This window comes from Typopeltis vanoorti, chromosome 13 (genome assembly GCF_054136105.1).
Source record: "Typopeltis vanoorti isolate ZY-2024b chromosome 13, IOZ_Tvanoo_1.0, whole genome shotgun sequence".
In the NCBI taxonomy this organism is placed as follows: domain Eukaryota; kingdom Metazoa; phylum Arthropoda; class Arachnida; order Uropygi; family Thelyphonidae; genus Typopeltis; species Typopeltis vanoorti.
The window spans coordinates 38,601,597-38,623,713 of record NC_143561.1 but is presented as its reverse complement, the minus strand read 5'-3'; the positions used below and the strand labels follow the sequence as shown (position 1 = coordinate 38,623,713).

Here is a 22,117-nt window from a genome sequence, read left to right as displayed (position 1 = left end):
CTGGAAGTAAAATTACAATGTATTAATAAGATAACACGATCGTTGATATTAAACAAGCTTAATTTTAAAGAAATAAAATAAATAATTAGCCTTTAAATTTATTAATAAATAAAGTTATATTAAAACATAACTATTTATATCTTCCTTTCCTGTTTCTGCTTCTAAACTTTACAGTAGCTATTCCGTCTGTTACTTCACTCCCACCTCAATTTTTTTCCCCAAATAAAAGACAGAGTTTATAAAAATAAACACAATATCACTATTAAATACATTACCTATGACAAATTAGAATATCGGATATCAAATGCAGTGAGATATTTATTAAGGTTATGATCAGAATGTGAACAGCAACAGCATTAAAATAGGTAATGGCGTGAATGACTATCTAGCTGTTTTCCTTCTGTGGCTATTCCCAACAGTGTGCATCCTCCCCTTCTCTTTTCATTAAAACTGAATATATATTAAACTCTAATGGACACACATATATAAAATTTCTTTCATCGTTAAATTTGAATTTAAATTACATCAAATTATGCTTATATTAAAATGACCTATACAGATTTGATTAAATTACAATAATCATAGGTTTTGCTATTAATACGCATGCATTTCTATTAACATTAAAAACACGTCCTTTAAATATATGCAAGAAAAAATGACCGTATAATCCACATTATTTCAGACAATACTTAATCTGTGTACAGTTGATCTTAAGATGTTCCTGCGTAGGAAGTTGTTGGTGTGTTACATTGCAGAAATTCTGGTATGAATATGAACAATTTTCTCTGTTACAAATGTCAACAGGAGGAAACCTTTGCACCTAGTTTCTTACAGCATGGGCGGAATGGCGAATAAATAAAAAAAAATAAATAATCAATACCTTTATTTATATTTCTTAAAGAGAACAGGTGGCATTTTCTACCTCTAATTTTGGAAATCAGTTTGTAGCCGGTTTTCATCATCGACAAAAGACACTGGCGCAATCTCTAGAAGGTACGCACAGACGAAAGCACACCTATGCCATCTCGTAATCTTAGTCATCATTATATATTATTATCGCTCATTGCGAGTTCTATGTCGATTTTCTGAGTGGTGTGGCGGTGTAAGAAAACTGAGTTTAGAAAGAAAATTCCTACAAGAGTCAAAGAGGTACTGACTCAGGAACTGACTGAAAAAGAGAATGAGAAATATTTAGAGGAAAATAGAAGACTCGTGTTGGCCAGTTCAGTAGCGTAGCATCTATGAAAATGCCCTCAAAGTACCGGTACACCCCATGGATTTTCAAATGGGTTTGAGATCTGCTGGCCATTAAAGATGGTTGATGTCTTTTATATATTCCTCGAACCAGTTTCTTACAGCCAGCAAGGGTGGAATAGCGAATTCTCTTCCACAGACTGTGCAATATTGTGTGGAAGACATTCCGTGCATGGTCTGCTACGAGCTGAAGTAGGTAACAACAGTCATGGATTAGCTAAAATTCGAAAGGGGTTTAATTATAATTCTAAGAAACATATCCCGTACCATGATGCCCCTGAAAGATTGAAACCATACACGGCCAAACTAATTCCCTAAAGTATGAGTAGCATGGCACATTGTCATGCTTGGAACAGGTAAGAGTGAAGTACAACACTGCATAGTGAAGATGGTATCTGTTCTGAACTGCCAGTAGGATACATACTATATACTACTGTAGTATCTACAGTATTCACACATTGGGCGAAATGCAATGAAGGTTCCATTTCCGACCAACAAAATACAACCCATACCATGATATCACATTCGCTATCCTGGACGACTTCGTTTGTTGCCATTCTCATAACCGCCCATCAGTATAGTAGACCATAAACCATGACTCGTCCAAGCAGTATGCATTTTTGCATTCTTCTGGTGCCTGTCAAGTTGGACACTGCAGGAACGTGCTCACAGTACAGAATCAACTTTCAATAATGACTTGTGGCCCTTCTGCTCTAGAATCCCATATATGCAAAAGAACAGTCATAGTCCTGGAGGATATTTTTCCTGTACCTCTTATGTCGCATTATGATGACTAGGCTAATAGACGTTACTTGTTGATTAGCTACATGAAGCATTGCATCCTTCACTCAGCAGATGCAACATTCACTTGCAGCGCTCCATTACGTCGGCGAAGATGTTTCAGCCTTTTTTTTTGTTGTTGTTGGGATCATTACACTTTCTTCGTTGTGGGTTGTGAATAATCAGCATGGCACCATATCTGCGATCTACTCGAACTCCATGATATCGTTAACTTTCTATTATTGTAACTTTAACACTCTGGTTTGCATAAACATATACCCAGCTACATTCTGATAGCTCATGATGCTACGCGATTATTAAAATAATTTTAATTGGCTCTGTTCAGTATATTTTTAGGCAATCAAAAACAAATATTTCACTGTTTTTACCTCCATTTGAAATCGAATATCTTAGCTTTAGGTGGGAAGTTTTAGAAAACGGTCTTTGTATTTCTTCAGCATTCGAACCCAAGTGTTTCTAACTAAATGATTTGTGATGGTATTCCGCCTTGCCACAGAAACAATCGTTCTTTTGACCAACAGCGACAACGCCTCATGACTATTCTTGCCTATGCAATAATTTCGGTTCATTTTTTTTTCTTTTATTTCTGATAGTCCTTATGTGAACTGGAATTAGCGCATAGGCAAGAGCAGTCATGAGGCATTGGATGAACGTGTGAGTGTGTTTAGACTGATTCATCAATTTTGAGGAAATAAAACTGAAGTTTTCAGAAGGGGAAAATCCATACTCGCCTGAAACAGTCTCAATTTGGCATGGAATGATAAGACAGTCAACTTCTATATAAGTCATTCCTATCTATTTCTCATATAAAAAATAAAGTAATATCTTTAACTCATTTCATGCCATAATATTAAGATCCTTAAATGGAATATTCTTCTGAACAGTATTAATCTGTCGTTTTTTCGGCATAAGCGCATCGCATCTATAGATTACACTTAAGAAAAATCACGTATCTACCAGATCCCCCTTTTTTTTTTGCTTTTATTAGTGTATCGTTCCAGCAATAAAATTTTGAGGATGAAATCCCCGTATTTACTATATGCAACAGATCATGTAACAGTTACTCAATGCTTTAAGCGCTGTAAAGAAACCTTGGTGGTAGTGCGTGACGGAAATTAGCTACCTACTGATTTTCCAAACAGACAGGGCAAAAAGAGTGCCGCCTCCTCCCCTCTGTGGAATGAAAAGGCATTAGAGGATTCCCTTATATTAAATGGCCAAGCTACTAAAGCATGCAAGAGTACACTGAAAATTTCTAAATTTTACAATGCAATTCATTTTTAAGAATAATTTAGCATCTTTTGAATCCAAAATTTCTCCCTCGACAAGTCTTTGACTCCCAGAAATTTGGAACACAATAGACCTGACATCACAATTATCGAACATCAACAGATTTGGATTATCGATATCGCAATACACAGTGATAACAACATTAACAACAAAGAACTGGAAAAAAATGACTAAATATCGAGATCTGGCAATCGAAGTTGGCCGGCTGTGGCTTAAAAACACCAAAGTCATCCCAATAGGTATACTTGGTGCAATTTCAAAAAAAGCTATCCAACTATTTACAAGAATTAAACATAAAGGAAGTGACCCCATATGATCTACAAAAACAGCATTACTTGGAACAGTCCATATTTAAAGACGCTACCTGACAGACTATTCTTAGATTCTTGGGTAGGATCTGAACTGTTCCAGTCAAATTGTTGTTTGAATGATATCTTGTTTTCACTGTGTATCAATTATGTGGATAATAATAATAATAATAAATTAAACCAGTTATCATCATCAACTTATAATAAACACTCGAGATAATTAATTAATTTTTAATAAATTATATGTATTTACAATAAAATTTATTCGAAAGGTGGCGCTGTAATACACTCGCTGGATGTCAATAAGAAGAAGTATATACTATTATGTCTGGACTTTAAAGTTTGCAGAATGGATATATTAAACAATTATAGGGCTTGCAGATAAATTCAGGCGTTTCATATCTATATGTTGAATATTACTACTTGATTAAATTCATAAGGAAAAAAAAAAAGAATTAAAACTACTTTAAGGTAAGCATTTTAACATGTCAACATGCACTCGTCGGTCTTCCGCTTCCGGGCTACTAATCACTGCGAGTGCAGCCAAACGTAGTGGTCTCGTTACTTGGCAACCGCTGTCTGTAGGACACGCCCATAATGCAACAGTCGTTATTCTGTGTACTTAACCCAGCGAACAGAAGCTTGATTAATACATTCACTTGCACAAAGTGCCTCACGGCGCAAACGTGTAGTTTTCCTTAGCTGTATAATTAGTTTAATACAAATACACACAGTTTCGGATTTATTTAAAGGGAGATGATTAGAATATGGAAATTTATCTGCAAAAATTAGCAATGCAAGTTTATTTTTTAAAAAGTATTTATTTGCTTTCTGATTTATCTTACATGGATCTGTTGAAACTTTGAATATACAAATTTGAAAAGTATAATCAATTATTTGAATATAAAATTTAAATATAAAGGTGATTCAAATCTAGGATTGGATAAAATAATTTAATAAAGTAAAATTTTCTCAATGTTTAAAATATATCAAAATTATTTTATATAATTTTTTTGAATGTAGGAATATAATATCAGAATTCAAAGGCAGTAGAAAATTTATCTGTAAAATGTATGTACTGAACAAATGAAATATATGTACAGTACATACACTTTATAAGTACTGTTAGATACTACGCTTATTATGCTCTTGTGTCAATAATTGCATTTTGATGCAAATTATTGATACCAGAGGCGCTTCATCGAAATAGCAAATATCATGTATAAGACAAGTTAAATGAAATATGCAGTATTTACTTTTTAAAAGTAAATAATAAACATAGATAATAATGCATTTAAAGGAAATAACTGAGAGTTGCGTAGTGTCCTATTAACTTCCATAATGCTATATCAATAGATGAAAGATTTCTAGGTGCGATTCTAGCCACTAACTAAAATTTTTTATAAGCGTATAAAAAGTTTTTTTTTTTTTTTTAATTACTAGCCAATTCCTGAATTAGTTAGTCTTTGATGCAGGTGTTGAAAAGTTCGCACTGGGTCCCGCCTTTAGGAAATGAAAGAAAGGTGGTTTATGAAATAATTTCAAACAAAGTAATTAGACTAAAATATTAAATAAATTACTAGTGAAAATAACCTATAACTAAAAATATGCAAAATGCACAAAATATGTAAATACAGAAACTGAAGTTGTTATAATACTTACTAGGTGATCCCTGGCCAAAATGAAATCACCATCTTCCTCTTGGAAGGATCCATAAGTCTCTCTGTTCCTATCAGATGGCGAATTTAACTCGTACTTTTCCGAGTAGCGGCCGAAGTGTGGCATTGGAATGGCAGTTGATTCAGAAGCGGAGGGATCAGAAGTATCGCCAGCCGAAGCAGTGGAATCTGGAGACTGTCGGCGCTGACGTCTTTAAAAAAAAATAATAATTAAAATAAATGCTTAAAAATATTACGATAGCGACTCATTTTATTACCAGCATGTGAATGTATTCCTTCTCTAATACTAGCCTTTAGCATAAGCTGGAAAAATAAAATCCAATAAAACTTATGACAATCATAAATCTCCAGAGTTTTCTTTGATACTAGGCCCTGGTATGGTATCACGTGCTTTAGCGTACGCTACAATCCGCCGAAACTTTTATAGTTTGCTATATTCGGCATGAAACTCTTTGGTTTCTATCTTTGAGTTTCTTATTCGGCTTTGAAATAATGTGGGATTTAATATCCCCTTAATTTAAATAAACTTACATCGCCGAAGTGAAGCCTTTTGACTCTTTATTTTAGTAAAAACTTCTTTCCTAGAAGAATATAAGCTCGAATAGGAATACATCCCGCTTCTGTTCAAACTATGAGAGTCTGTTTTTTTGTTTTTGTTTTTTTAACTTGATTTTTCAAATGTCTGATGCTGAAAGAATAAATTCAGGGAACTGTTGAAAGTTTTGTTTAAAAAAAATAGCTTCAAATGACAAAAATAACATATGATAAATATTTTGCCTACGATGACATATAAAACGAATGATTGGAAGTGACATTAAGAATACCTATGGCACAGCTAATCAATGTTTACATAATTTTTCCGCCCCTTTCTGTTGCTTCTAAAAACAGTCATCTTACCTTTTAGAAGAACGCATGATGGATTTCACAAATTTGGGTAATTTTCTTTTCCCTGTCATTTTGCAACGCAAAGAGAATTTGTAGGAACAAAATTTCAACCGACTTCAACTAGTATCAACATCGCATATGAAGATTTCCGAAGGCCTTTGGATATGAATGCTCATTAGTATTTCCGGTATTGGAGGATGTTCTTATCAGTAAAAAAAAAAAAAAAAAAAGCTAAGGTTCAATGAGTAAAAGTAATAGTAAATTTCATTCAGCTAATTATCGAATACAGCTAAGAGTTCCTATTTTTAAATCTATATAAATCTTAAGATTAGCAAGTTTAATTCATACAGCAAGCATGTAGTTATGCACGAATAACCAATCATTCTCTTTCTTCCATTTTTTCACTCCTCTTTTTATTTAATCAATTATTTCCAATATTAATATTTATATATATTGACAAAAAACAATATCAAAATGCTCCTTACTTTATCAGTTATCTAGCTGCCCTCTTAGAAACCAAATATCCCGACATGTTCAACAGCACTAAATGCATATTAATCAACACTCCACCCTTTTAATAACTGTTATTAAATTTAACAGTAATAATTGACAATAATAATAATACTATTTATTGCAAATTGATTATCACTCACTTGTTTACGACATAACAAATATCAGCTGTCATCGAAAATTACAGCAAAGATAACAATTAAGGATAAATACTTATATTAGCCATCCTTAGAAGATGTATAATACTTATCAATGTTATTAATAATATTGATTTTTAATTACATGCTAATAACCCACGTGTCAATTAATATTATTTCATTTACTCTCCACCTATAACATTTACATAATCATTCTTAAAAGTATAGAACTTGCCACCGCCCATAACTCTTTGGTGAAGATCACTCGATATATTCCACTTAGCTCATATAAGATGAGCTCTAACCCCCCCCCATAACTTCTTATTACACCCTCAATTAGGACCTAGCTCAGCCATGCGTTAATAGTCTAGGCTATCTATATATAATCTCTGAATTCTTGTAATCTCCAGTTGAAGGATGCGTGTCTCGTCATTCTTCCAACTGCGCTAGTTAATGAGATAGTTAATTCCAATTAGTTGAAATCCCATGGATTAATATCAAAATATCATCGCCATGATATGCAAATATAAACAATTGCATACTTTTAACATCTACCATGTCCAGTTGTGTTTATATTTCTTTATTTTCTCGGTTATTGGTTGGTGGTTTAATTCTTTCATTATTTCTCAATTTATATTGAATTGGGTATATTTGCTGTTTTTCTGATAAATTTCATTTCAGCTATACTCTTCTTTTTGTCTAAATTGCACATCTGTGATAAAGCTAGTGTATTATAAACTTTTAGTCGAGTCTGCTTTGGTACCAAGTTAGGTATATGCACAGAATATATTGCACCTGTTACTTTTAGGTATTTTGTAACTTTCATAATTTATATCGTTTACATCTTTATAAATGAAAATCATGCATCCTAAATATTTAGTAAATTTTATTTAAGAAAAATAAATATAAAACTGTTGAGTTTTTTTTTTTAAATAAATTAGCCAGCCTAGTTGGGCGAGTGGATAGCATTGTTGTTGGGATAATCAAATACTGGATAAAGAATATCCGATTTTTCTGTATCTATATCTAACCTAAACACGTCACACCAGCCATATGAGAAAGAGAATTGTTATAAATAAAAACGAGATCCTCACATGTTCTTTTATAGCGTCTTAAGAGTATTAGAACCTTGTCTTTGTACTTTCAATCCAATGAGGGGGCATCCCAGTCAAAACACACAGGTTAGTATGCTCAAAAAATTCCCAGGCATGCACAGAAATTCTCAAGCATAACACGAAGTAATATTCTTAAAGTGTTCCCTCTTAAAAATAATTGTGAGTGACTCAATTTTTCTCTTTCTGTCCAGATCAAAATCTGTTCCACTGAGACTAAATCGAACTCAGATGATCTCGCATAGCTATATTGATACTGGATCTAAACAAAATAGTGTCGCTATTGCAAAGCACATTTTTCTGTGCCCTCTGGATAACGACAGGTGGTTTAAGGAAATGAATCATGATCGCGTGCGACTTCTGAGATCAAGGGTTCTAAGACTTTGACTTCAGAAGTCAAAGATTCTAAGGTTAAAGATGCAAAGGCTCTTTGACCTTTCTAAGGTCCTTGTGGTTACAATGAGAGAAAGTCTTAGGATGCGATGTTGTTTTTCTATTAGATTGAGTTTTTGCTAACTCGATGTGATAATTTTAATTTTGAACTGACTGTAGACTTGATGTGTTCCTGTCTTAGTAAAATACTCCGAATCCACATCTAAACACTTTCACCTGTGAGTAGGATATCCTCAGTGTGCAATAACTACAGACAAACTTGAGAGATCAACTCATTCGTGAACTAGGAAAAAAACTCGTCTACTCGGCAATTAGAATCGAATTAATTAAAAGTCTTTCTTGGTCTAGCATTATGGAAGCAAACACTATTTTCAGGACTAAACAGGCTCTTATTTACAAACTAATGCAATAATACATTACTTATTTCAAAATAACTAAATCAAAATAAATCGCATACATCTTGTAACATTTTTATTCCTCAAAGGGCCCAAACCCCCTCTTTTAGCTCGAACGTTCGAACATTAGTTGGTTGCCAATTTCAACTTTCGAAAATGCGGAAATTGAGTATACGTGTATTTCCATCCGGATACTACACAAGAAGTGAGTGCAATAGTTCAACTGCCGCCACCTCTTGGTTTTAATCCTAACTACAGACAAATAATAATATAATATTTAAAAATATTACAATATACACATGGGTGGTTCAAAATTCCGTGTACAAACTTTGAGGGGAGGTAGAGAACATCAAAATCAAGCATATTCACATAGGAAAGTATGCCCGGAAACAGAAATAACACAAGGCAGTAAGTATCGTAAAAAAAAACTTTATTAGGCGTAACTGAGCAGTTCAATAGTAGTTGAATACATAATATGATAAACGAGGTGCATGTCTGCTATCTCAGCGTTTGTAAAACGACGCATGTTCTTCGTACGACGTCGAAAGCTTGAATGAGGAAGCCCCAATTGTTCACCTGGAGCACTGATGAACAGCGCCACCTATCACTTTCGGGTGGCGTTTCCGGTCATGTTTTCCCATGTGAATGTGGTTGATTTTGATGTTCTCTATCTCCCCTCAAAGTTTGTACGTGGAATTTTGAACCACCTGTATATATAATTACATTTTTTTTAAAGACATACATTATACATTTAACAGATAAAAGTTATTTTATGCATTTTTATTATTTTCAGAATCATTTTTAAGAGAACTGGCGGAGACCTGTTAAGTTACAACTTCCATGAGTTTGAACCAGGTGAGAAAAGCTACATTATGTCTTCTGAAAAATAAGAAAATATGAACCAAGAACTGATAAACGACAAGACTGTCGTTAATTTAGAAGTGGCCGGGGTTTTAATTCAGTTGCTGAATACGCATATATATATATATATATATATATATATATATATATATATATATATAAATATATATATATATATATAAATAAATATATATATATATAAATAAATAAATAAATAAATAAATAAATATATATATATATATATATATATATATATATATTATGATTATATATATATATATATATATATATATATATATAATCATAATTTGATATATTCCCTGCAATCTATCTGCATGTTCATTGAGTTATATACATTAGTATTCCTGGCGCCTGCTATACGCTTAGATAAATGCACTAAAATAGAAAACAGCCAATATCAACATGTATCTAATTGCCAATGTTTGTTATTGAGCTCATTATTTACGGAGCAACCTTTCTTATGAAATTTTCAACCCAGAAACATAATTTAGAACGGTTTCTCTAGGATTTAAAGACAGAATAAGGGTATTATTTGGATACTTTATTAGCCAATATATATCTTAGCGGGATGTGTAAAGTATAATAAAACAAGAGCTATTTCGGAGTCACGTACAAAACTCAGGCCATCTTATGACACAAAACTTTCGCTAATCTTGCCTTTAATCCTCCGAACACGGTGCAGACATGGCCAGAGCGGATTTTCACCTCGCTTCTATTGCATTACCAGCACGAAACTCTAATAACATTTGGAAACAAGGCCACTCACGATACAAATCATGAGCTGTTTTTTCCTTTGGAATTTAATCCCCCCTATAGGCCTTGCTAAGCAACGACAACGCAGACTTCTCCAAACATATCGATTTTCTCCAAAACGACACACAGTGATATCCCACAGAATGCGTCATTGGTAACTTTGACGGTTGCTTAATTTATTCATGACGGTTGCATGCCTCAGACTTCCCATCTGATTACGGCACAAACAAATCCTCCTTAGAGATTGTTCAGATAGTCACTTAGCCTCTTTCTGTTTTCCCCTACCCTCGAATCCTTTGTCATAGTTTCGAGAAAACTGTTCATGTGCTTGATAGAGTGAATGTATACAAATTCCATTCACTTTGTCTATTTATATGACAGAAATCTTTGTCAAGTATACATGATTCTTTTATTTTAGTCATAATCATATATAAATTCGCACCTCTAATTACTAAACTAATATAATTAAAAAATAGTTTTATTTCTATATTTATTTGAAATAGTTTTGATATACTAGTAGCTACATACAGAGTATGGCAACGATGCCGATATATCATACGTTTTGTTTACTGCCTTTTAAAGAATTATTTTCTTTGTTAATTTTTTTTTTTTTTTTTTTGTTAAATTGGTATTCTATTTTTTATGTATTATCTCTAAACGGAAAGCCCATGCTAGAAAATATGAGAAATTAAACTTTAGTCAAGCTTATTTAAATAAAAAAAAAAGTCAAACTTATTTAAATGCATTTTTTTTTAAAAGAAAACATTAAAATTCATTCATAGAGCGGAAAGTGAGTTATCTGGTCTCATATCGTGGTGAAAGGATCTTTCCTCTTGAAACTCGGGTTTTTTCATCCATCAAAACATCCATATTGGCCAGAAGAACACACGCAATTTACATGCATAATATACTGGCCTCGTGACCTTTTCAGCTTTCACCTTAATTCCAAATAATAACAAATGCCATTCGTACAGTATTTATTGTTGCTCTATGCAGATTCAACTGTTGCTGATTGTATTAGGAGAAAAATATGAGAAATAATTTATGAGTTTTTTTTTTTTTAATTTTAAAAATGAGAGAATTAATTTTTGAATTAAACGAAATAAAACGAGTTTTTTTTTTTTTTTGCTTGTTTTTGCTACAAATATATTCTAGAATCTAGACGCTCACCTATTGTTCAGCACAGAATTCTCTTTCCCTCCCTCTCTAAAAGTAAAGCATAAAAAAAGGGTATAGAAAGACTTTATTATCTATTATTTATGATCATTAATAACAATAATAATAATAATCGATAATACCGAAGTTTTAGCACTTTTTTTTTTTTTTTTTTTTTTTTGGCCATTGGATATTCTGTACTCCCAAAAATGTAATTTAATCTACATTCATAAAAACAATATATAAGCATTGGGACTAAAAATATTTAATTAAATAGTAAATATTAATTGCAAGCCAAATAGGAACACTCGAATTCCTGTATAATTATCGACATAATTATTTAATTGCTCACCTGTCTACAGTTATTGATTCCATAAACGTTGAAAACATAATTATCTGGAAATTATTAGAAATGAAATAACGAGAACCAAATCAATCTACTGTTTAATGGCTTTCATCAGCCCAATTTATATTAGATTGATTTTTTATTATACTTTAATTTCTGAGACAGACGAGCGGTTTGTTTACAGATATGTCGGAGATTAAAAATACGTTTGTTATTTTTTTGTACTGCTTGTAATTCCCGCCATTTTTTAACTATGTGCAGTATACGAATACGATGTGACGTAGTAAGAGGCGTGTTTATGCGACGTCAGTCTCAAATACAGCAAATAGTCTGGCTGAGAAATGGACGAGTGAACTAAATGAAGTTAAGCATGATTTTCAACCAAACGATTGAAAAATGAAAGAATCCTGTGATTACGTTACCTTGGTTATAAAGGCGATTTTTTTTATCAACTTTATAAAACTTTGAATTCCCTTTATAGGTAAAGCAGTTTCACCTTTTTTTGTGGCGTGGGGGGGGGGGAAGTCTAGCAATATAACCTACGGTCTTTATACAATGCTAGTGAACATAATGAAAGTTAATAATGTCATCTATTTAAAGCCGGATAATTCTTCATATGCAATTAGAAGCTTCACTTCACCTGAACAGAATGTGATGGAGCTTGGCACACTTCTTGAATCTCTCTTTCCTTCTCTATTCATCTCAAACTAATTGTGAAAGGCTGCGACTGATCACTCAGATACCGTTTTCTTCCATGTTTTGTATAGGTTGAAAGCTTTTTTCAAATAATGGCAGAGCCGAAAAACAATATTAAGTCCAATAGCAAGTTGTGTTTCTGAAAAGATCAAATCGACTGAAAGTCCAGCTCAGAGGTTTAACGGCCCCATTTTTCTATGATGAAACGTTTTCGAATATCCAAGAATTTCCCTGGCTCAGTTTAAAATCTCATAATTACACGCTTTACTAATTACACGCTTTACAGTTCGATCCTTAAAAAAAAAAATGTCGGACTTTCTTGCAGGACCTAATAAAAATAAAAAAGGCTAGTCTAACCTTATTAGTTTCGTAGTTTCCAAGGAACTTACAATTCATTAATTTATTTTTAAAACTGATCTCATCATTTTTAAAAATTGTCTGATGTGAGACAGAAATCAACAGGATGAAATATATAATTGGTTGCTTCTATAATCTAGAGGGGGGGGGGTATAAGAGTGAGACTGTAGACGGTATGCATTGCAAATTTGCATGATGTAATCTGACTCCATGGAGATATCCGTAAAACAACAACAATAACAACAACCACAACAACAACAAATAATAATAATAATAATAATAATAATAAAGGTTAAAACAATTAAAGATTTTGCACTTATATATATATACTGATCACTATATGTAGCATAGCACATCTACGTGATCAGTGCACTGTGTAGAAGGTACAATCAAAATAATAATAATAAGCTAACGCCTTTTATTCTCTTATAGGGAGTATAAGTAATTCTTTTAAACGCTATCTAGCTTTTGGAGACTGATTCAATCTCTACCGGTAGCCAATCAGAGATAGTTGGCCCATATCTATCACTAATTATAGGCAGCCACCGATGAAGACACAGGCAAACGAGTGCTGCCATCTCTTACTAAATATACAATACTAAATTCGAGATCGTTACCAGAAGCGAAAAATAGATGCCAAGCTGATGGAAAGGAAGACATAAATCCTCTGTGTTCAAGAAATAAGATGGATAGAAAATGAGTCGAGGAGATTCGATGCTAGTTGCAAACTTATCTAAAACTAATGCCTAAGAAAGGTATGAGATTGGATATCGTACTAACAAAGAATTTCAAAGATAATATCCTGGAAATAGTAGATGTGACTCACGGGTATAAGACGATATAAAAGTTACAATTGTGAGTATTTTCTATTCTTATGCGCCCAAAGCTGCAAGAATCATCAGGCAAAAAACAATTTCTGAAAGTCGATGATAGATGCATTACAAGAAGTCTCAGAAGGCGAGAATATTTATACGAGGTGGGGGGATCTTAATAGAAATCATGGCAAAGATATTACATATTCATTCTATATTCTTCTGAGTTCATGGAGAAGAGGTCTTGAAGATACGAACCACGAGGAGAGAAACAGAATAAATTTGGACATACTTTTTAATATGGTATTGGCTAATTCATTCTTTGATAGATGGATAAAAAATGATCGTTGCAAAATGTTAATGGAGGGTCGATATATAGGAGAAGACAGACAGTCAAATAAAGGAATGACCATGGGAATAGCTGGAGTAGAAGTTCGAGAGGGCTTAAAAACATACGAAGTGGCAAACGTTGTAATTCAGACAGCATACCTGGGGAAATATGGAAAATATTAGATGCATTTTTATTAGAGGATAATGGCATTCTGTGAAAATCTAATAAAAGCAACATATGAAAAGGAAATGAGGTTGGCGAAAAATGGGAGCAGTGTGACAATACCCATTTATGAGGAGAAAGTGGGGAGTAGAATTGTAATAACTACCGAGGGATGAAACTAGTTTCAAATATCATGAAGATATGGGAAAAGACCATGGAAAAGACGCAGAGATAGACAGAGAGAGAGAGAGAGAGAGAGAGAGAGAGAGAGAGAGAGAGAGAGAGAGAGAGAGAGAGAGAGAGAGAGAGAGTTGGAGTGCACAAAGGATCAACATTTTTTTTTAATATAAAATAACTTCCTTAAGTCCTTTTTAATTTGATATTGTTATGAGGAGATAACAGGGGTGTGGGGGAGAGCATGTTATTTGCTGGTAATATGGTGCTCTACGCCTATAGTAAAGCAGAAGGCGAAACAGTTGTGACACACTGAAAAGCAGAGAAAAGTATTAGAAGCTAGCGGACGATAAAGTGACCATAACGCATAAAAAGATGTGATGCAGTGTAGATGATGAAAAATTGACACTGTTCATATTTATGAAAAAGTGATAAAAAAAAAAAAGAGTTCGAAGGTTTCGATAACCGGTAAAATGTTGGAAGAAGGTGACGATCTATTGCTTTGGTTTCCATAGATTTAGTTACGAAGCAACCAGCGTATTATGTCTGTAAAAGCGTGTTCTTTCTATTTTGAGGTTTCCCATTTTGAGCAATTAAAAAAAAACCGAGTTTCCGGGAGGAAAAATTCTTTTACTTTGGTATGAGACCGGCTAATACACTTCATATGAGAAAACGAATAGCTGAGTGCATGCTAGATAGAATAATTAGAAAATTGTGATTGTTTGGAATGACTTTCGAAGCATCTAAGGCTATAAGGCTAATGTACTATGTCTGTAAATAGGATGAAAAACTAGCTTTCAGAAGGAGGGGAAAACCTGTCACGTGTCCAGGAGATCAATTACCTCTGAACTTTATTTTAAAAATCTTTTACAAAAGTTTTTGCATCCTAGACAGAATTCGAACCAGGACTTTTTTTTTTTTTCAACCAAAGCGTATAGATTGAGGCTGTAACTAGTATACTTTGCGATGGAGAGGCTGAAAAGAAAAGCTTTTATCACTGTAGTAAGATCCCTAATGCAGCAGATGTCGAGGGTAATAACTTAAATATTGCTGAATGACGATTTTCAGATATATGGAGTGGGATCAGGAAAGACGGATTTAGGAACGAGAAGATAAAAGGTCGTTAAAGTAACTCGATATCTCAAAGATGGTCAAGAAAGATTGCGCTGAAAAGGACCCGGATACTAGGGATAATGAAGGATACACGAGTCGAGAATGAGCTATAAAACATTGATTTGCTTGGAAAACGAAAGAACTGCATTCGTCTACTCCTATTGAGACAAATGTACTTCAGGATTCTTCTTCTTCTTCTTGTAAACTATTAATTTTATCACCTTTAGATATATATCTTTTAACTCTAACTTTTTTTTAAAATTCTTTAATTATTAATGGACATCACTAATTGGCATTAAATCTTGAAAATTACAGTTTATGATGTTATTCAAATGGATCAGAATATTAAGTAAAAGAAAATCGGTACTGATATAAAACCAATAAAATTGGAAGAACTAAAAGAAGCAATAAAGGTATCAAAAAATAGAAAATCAACCGGATTAGATGGCATAAATACAGAGTTTTGGAAATATAGCGGAGATTTACATCAGATTCTTAAAATTAATTAATAACTTTTGGAGGAAATGTGAGATTCCATCAGATTGGTTAAAAGCTAAGGTTATATCCTATATTTAAGAAAGGAGACAGATGACTGTGGAAATTACAGAGGAATAAGTTTATTAAATAAACATTACAAAATTTACAGTAAAATCCTGAATAAAAGACTTAGAAATATTGTAAACAATTTACTCTCAGAAGAATAAATAAATAAATAAATAAATAAATAAATAAATAAATAAATATATATATATATATATATATATATATATATATATATATATATATATATATAAATCAGATTATTAAAATATGGAAAGCAACAATAAAACAAGGTATCCAGTTAACCAGAAAAAGTGTTCGTCCACCCGATTAGAGATCCTTCTACACGTCTGCGCATGTCAGAAAAAGGAGAATCCATCCGATAATAGGGTAATCAGTCCAGTCCGTATCGTGGGATGAGTTGTTGTTTATTATTACAGGTCGGAAAATTAACTTCTCTTTTATGATTATTAGTTAACTGTGTTGCTTGTATAACAGTTGGAAAATTTTACCTATAAAGCCATATAAAACCAATTACCTATAAAGCCATATAAAACCAATTACCTATAAAACCAATTCGTACGTCCTTCATTTCTTTCTCCCCTTCAGCATGAATCGACTATTCTTGGCAAGACGCCAAGTAGAGACCTACAAACAGTGGGCGAACTATCCATACAATGCTGTATGTAGATAATCAAATTATATTACAAGACAATGATGACGACCTTCAAAAATCAGTTTGCGAATTAAACAAAATAAGGCAACAATACAATTTAAAATTTTCACACAAGAAACAAAAAAAGTCATGGCATTTAAAGGTCGAGATAATGTTAGATCAAAAATAGTTATAGAACAGATGACATAGTTGAGTTATTTAGGCTGTATAATAACATATCTAAAAGATAAAGATATAGATAAAAAGATAAAGACATTTCAGAAAATCTGTGGAACAATTAAAAGGACACTGAATAGAAAAACAAGATGGAAAACTCAAGAATGCACAAAATTGGACCATATAGGAAATGAGCATCTCTTTAGGATGGAAAGATATCGGCAACCAAAAGAAATGGATGGATATAGACCAAAGGGAAAGAGAGTGACCAGTGGCAAAATGGAAAGACCGGTGAACCGGAACAGGCAAATGCGTAATCCTTGAAGAGAAGAAGAAGAAAATTAATTTTTATAAAACAGAATAATTAATAATTTAACAAAAGCATTAATTAAAAAAAAGAAGGATTTTCTGGCCATATTGCAACGGTAGACTAACTATTCTGGAGTGGTGGACATCATTTGGAAATTATTAATATATGAGATATATTGAAATTCGAAAATTTTTTCTCTTTAAATTTTATTAGAATTTTAGACCATCAGTATAGAAGATGGGAAAATAGCAGATACTATTTTCCATAAATAGCAGATGGGAAAATAGCAGAGAGAGAGACTGTTCTGTTATATATGTTAATTATAGAATTAGAATAATAATTGGAGGGGTGATTCTTAACCGGTGGGGTTGTTCCCCTCCCCAAGAGGAGGTGTATCAAGATGCACAAAATTGACTGTGTCTAATGCTACCACAGAACCTACTGGTAATTATAAGATGACTAGTTTTACCCAGAAGAAGAAGATTAACGCTAATGAAATCTGTTTAGTAGTATTATTCATGGCGTTACTTCCATTATGAACCACAATGAGAAAACACTGAGCAAAAATTGTCTAATTCAACAAATTTCTTACGTTCTGTGGCGTACTAGGAATAAACCGGTTTAATTTGAAAAACTGATATTAAAAGAAATAAATTCGCTAATACCCTCGATAACAGACTGATTCCTAAAACATAAACTGCCATAGATGGAAGAATTAAATTTTAAAAATGTGGGATGAAATACCCGAGATCCCTGAAAGGGGAGGAACTCTCCCACTTCCGTATGAGATCGGCAAACTCACTTTTAACTGAAAAGTCCTTACAAAATTCCTTTCTTGCTATGAGGGGGAATTGAATCTAGGTCTTCTCTCCAAGTAGAAAGCATTGTTGCTACCGACTGTGCTATGGAAGTCCTTCTGAGACTGGTTAACTAAGCCTTGGTCGATAAAACTAAGAAATATTCTTTATATCCTTCACGGAATTAAAACGCAGGTCTCTATAGTTCAACCAGAACTCGTCATAGGTTCCAGTATACACTGCGATGTGTATACTGGATCAAAATCCTGCTATCATTTTAGGAAAATACTTCAACTACATAGTTTAGTGGTGACGGTGGCATTAAAAATCTCCAGACATCAACAAAATTAAGTATTTTTAATGCGCTGCATTGAATCCATTTAATTAATAAAATCTACTATCATTCGCCCGTATTTTAGTGAATATCTTCATTAAGGAGATTTATTTCTGAAGTGTGCATTTTTAAATTATCCGAATAAACGCTTTATTTATTTATTTATATCGTGGCATTTTTTTTAATGCAAATGTACTAATCTCAACTCGAGGGAAATGTTTGCTCCAGACGTTAACCTTATGTCTTCCTCGGTGTGCACTCCTTTAGATTCACCCATTGATTATATGCTAATTCAATAATAACAAAGCCAATTTTAATTAAACGCCTGTTCCTCAATGACACGCGTAAATGAAAAGCCTGCAAGATACAATAAACACAGAATTCGAAGCGGCACCTCCATAGCGCAATTGAAACATTGCGCTCTTGAATTAGAAAAGCCTTCAGTTCGACTGTCGTCATTAGGAGAAGAAACTTTATATGAACTACTTTCAAGTGAATGTGAGTTATCCGATGTTATACGGAAGTAGCGGAGTTTTTTTTTTTTTTTTTTTTTGTTCCGGAAACTCAGTTCTTTTTCATCCCGCATACAGGAAAATCGGTCAGAGAACACACGCTAAATAATTAAAAGACAAAAATATTATTAGTAGACAGTAGATGGCGTAGTGTGTAGGAGTTGGACAGTATCGAGGATTAAGTAGCGGAGAGGGTGAGGTGCGTGATGATGAGTCCCTGGACTCCTTGGAGGTGTCACATAATCAGTGGCGCACCTAGTGGTGGGGAAAGGGGCCCTGTCCCCACAAAAGAAAAAGGAAAAAACACTAGAAAATTTTCCAAAAATCTTTTCCTAATTAAAATTCATTTTTTTATTTATGTTGTTTCGTGTCTTCTATTTCTATGCTACTTATGAATTAGCGGCCACATAAGGTGGGAATATCCTATAGCTCTCGAGAATCACGGCTGCTGTGAACGCAGGGCGAACGAAGTAGTGCTCGGGCGGACCGAGCGCTACTTCGTTTGCCCGAGCCCGGCCAGAGGAGATCAAGGGTATCATGTATTGGCGATCATTGCAGATGCTCAGTCATAGGTCGTATGCAATGTGTAGTGTGTATTCTCAAATCGTCTACTGAACTCTCCCCCAACCCCAAGATTAAATCCTGAGTGCTCCACTGCACATAAAATAATAGCTATATCAATTAAACATTAAGTGATATATTTAATGCAGTATGTAATCATTTAATAAATAACTTATATATGTGTATTAAATAATTTTATATTTCATCGGTTTCATAAATTTAATATGATAATGGTTTCATAATCTTAGGTGGCGCTTTGTAATTGTAATCGTCAAAGAATATTTTGTCTATATTTCAATTATTATTTTTGTACTCCTTATATTCTAGGCTCGAGACTTCGTAAGTAATAAATAATCTTATATAATCATATAAGTTCTCTAGGTCTTAATATAATATAATATATTGTAAACATTCTTAATATCTATAACGCTTTATTTCAACTGAATTATCAGAGCATTTTTAGTTCATAATGTTCAATATGGTACGTGGCAATCTGAGTATATAAATCGATATTCTAACTCCTGCCACCGTTTACATAGAGGTCATTCAGCCAATAGTAAGGCAGACGTGATATTTCAGCTTGTCTGACGACGGAGGTACTCAGTTCGATTGCAATAAAGCTATATAATGGTAAAGTACGTTTAAAGTAATCCAGTATATCTTTATTATGAAATAATCTCTCTCTCTCTCTCTCTCTCTCTCTCTCCATGTGTGTGTGTGTGTGTACACCATTGCCGTACTAAAACAGTTTAAACTGCATAAAACGCCTTTTTTATTAATGCAGTTTAAACTGTTTTAGCACGGCAATGGTGTACACACACACACATGGAGAAAGAGATAGAGAGATTTAGCTGTATTTAGTATTCATGCAGCTCCCTGAGGGTTTTTTAATTTATTATTAATAATTTATTTATTTTTATATAGAGCAGAATGTGATTCGCGACCGTTTACATAGAGTATTGTTTCATCGATTGCTAGTGTGTATCGACAGATTTATTACGAAGTTTTATTAATTTTTTCAAGATTTATTTATTTATTTTAAATTCATCCTTTTGGAAGAAAAGGAACAAAAATGTGGGGGAAACTAAACCTCGTTAAATATAAAGGCATCCATAAAAAAAAAACGAGTTCAGTACGTAACAAGCTGTTTATAGAAGACAGTGCGTAAACAACATCATGTTTGCAACTACGGCTGTATTAGACGCGATTCTAGTAATTTAAAACAGCTCTGAGCATGTGACTATAGGTGGCACTAGTGGGTGTGTTTGCTTCCAGAGTAGTCAGAAAAATTAAAGCGTAGAGTTCTACTTAAATACTTGATATTCGATACAATTTTGGTAAACTACTAGATTTTTTTTCTACTTTTTTCACTAGAAAGCTTTCGAAAGCATTCTAGAAATACTCAGATATCATTCGAGTTACTAGAGAATGAGACGTTGTTGAGTGATCCTTGAACTCAAGTCTTTGGTAATCTTCGATACGTTGTTCAATAGATTTTCACTCACTCGTGGTATGCGATCTTACAGTCGCATCATAGGCGATGAACTCTAAGGATTATAATTTGATGAAGACGGGTTACATTCTTTTGATTTTATATGCTCTAAGGATTCTGGCTAGTTTGATAATAAATGTGTTAAGTAGGTTGACTGTAAAGAACTTGAGATGATCGACTGTCGCACTGTTTTGTAATAAGGTTTCAGTAAGGAACTGAAGATCTTTGGCTAACAAGTCCTCATTGTTCATAAGACTCAAGAGAAGATTTGGTGTGTTGTGTCCTTATTTCATCCTTTGTAGAGTTTCTATCTGCTTTAACAAATACCGAAACTCTACGTTTGTTTTTATATGATAAATGTGCAATGTGTTCCAACTAAAAGTATTTCAAACGTTTCATTCATATTCAGATAATGAAGCCAGATTATCAAAAGATTTATTCCATTATGCAGTACACTCATAAGTTTAGCAAAACTTTTTCTCAAACTTATGAGTGTGCAAACGGAACATGCACAAACGGATTTTGTCTTTCACACGAATGAAGAACAAAATCCTTCACTTATTTTTGCTAGCTACCAAACTTGTTAGAACATTTGCCCTGTAGTTCTACGAGTGTTTAATGCCTTCTTTTTAGAGTTTGAAATTATTCGAAAACTAATGGACCTACTACCAAGGATGCCCGACTTGAAAACGACTATAACCCCCCGCCCCCAAATTTTGACAAGCGATAGAAATCTACCACCGAAGTACACAGGGTATTTAGGTGGTAGATGGTTTTCATCATCTGGTGCACTCCACTACTATGCAGATTGGAAGCTAAAAGTATCTTTAAAAAAGATCCGATTTTGGTTCTCTACAGTAGTTTCTGGATTGTTTAACAGTTAGCCCGCCCACAGTATTAAATGTACCATAGGTTTACAACCTTTGGTGGATGTGCATAACATAAAGAAATCTCGTTTCGTTTTTGACTTAAAACATGAGTTTGCTTTGTCCTTTGCAACAGCTAAGTTTTACATGTTTCTCCATTTTTATAATATAGGATGGTGAGGACTATATTTTCTCCTCAAATTTTGACTCCTAGGATAGTTTACGTAACAACAAACCATTTGATGTAATTTTTGGTATATATCATAGAGCCATTTGTCATTAAGGCATGGAATTGTTTTATTCTATTTTACTTGTCGATTCTTTTCAA

The 22,117-nt window shown here is 33.3% G+C and overlaps 1 protein-coding gene across 3 annotated transcripts in view; it reads right to left on the bottom strand.

The window, feature by feature from the left end:
- Positions 1-22,117, bottom strand: part of LOC150100060 (anoctamin-7-like) — a 74,808-nt gene that overhangs the window by 40,658 nt on the left and 12,033 nt on the right. The window contains exons 1-2 of one of the 3 annotated variants that reach the window (XM_090402352.1): positions 11,907-12,010; positions 5,316-5,523 (exon numbers count right to left, since the gene is read on the bottom strand). In XM_090402352.1, coding sequence (XP_090258478.1) covers positions 5,316-5,523; positions 11,907-11,944 — 246 coding nt within the window. In that variant the 5' untranslated portion in view covers positions 11,945-12,010. Of the gene's footprint in view, positions 1-5,315; positions 5,524-6,229; positions 6,321-11,906; positions 12,011-22,117 lie in introns of those variants that run through there. The other 2 variants (XM_090402351.1, XM_090402353.1) reach the window with 2 other exon arrangements.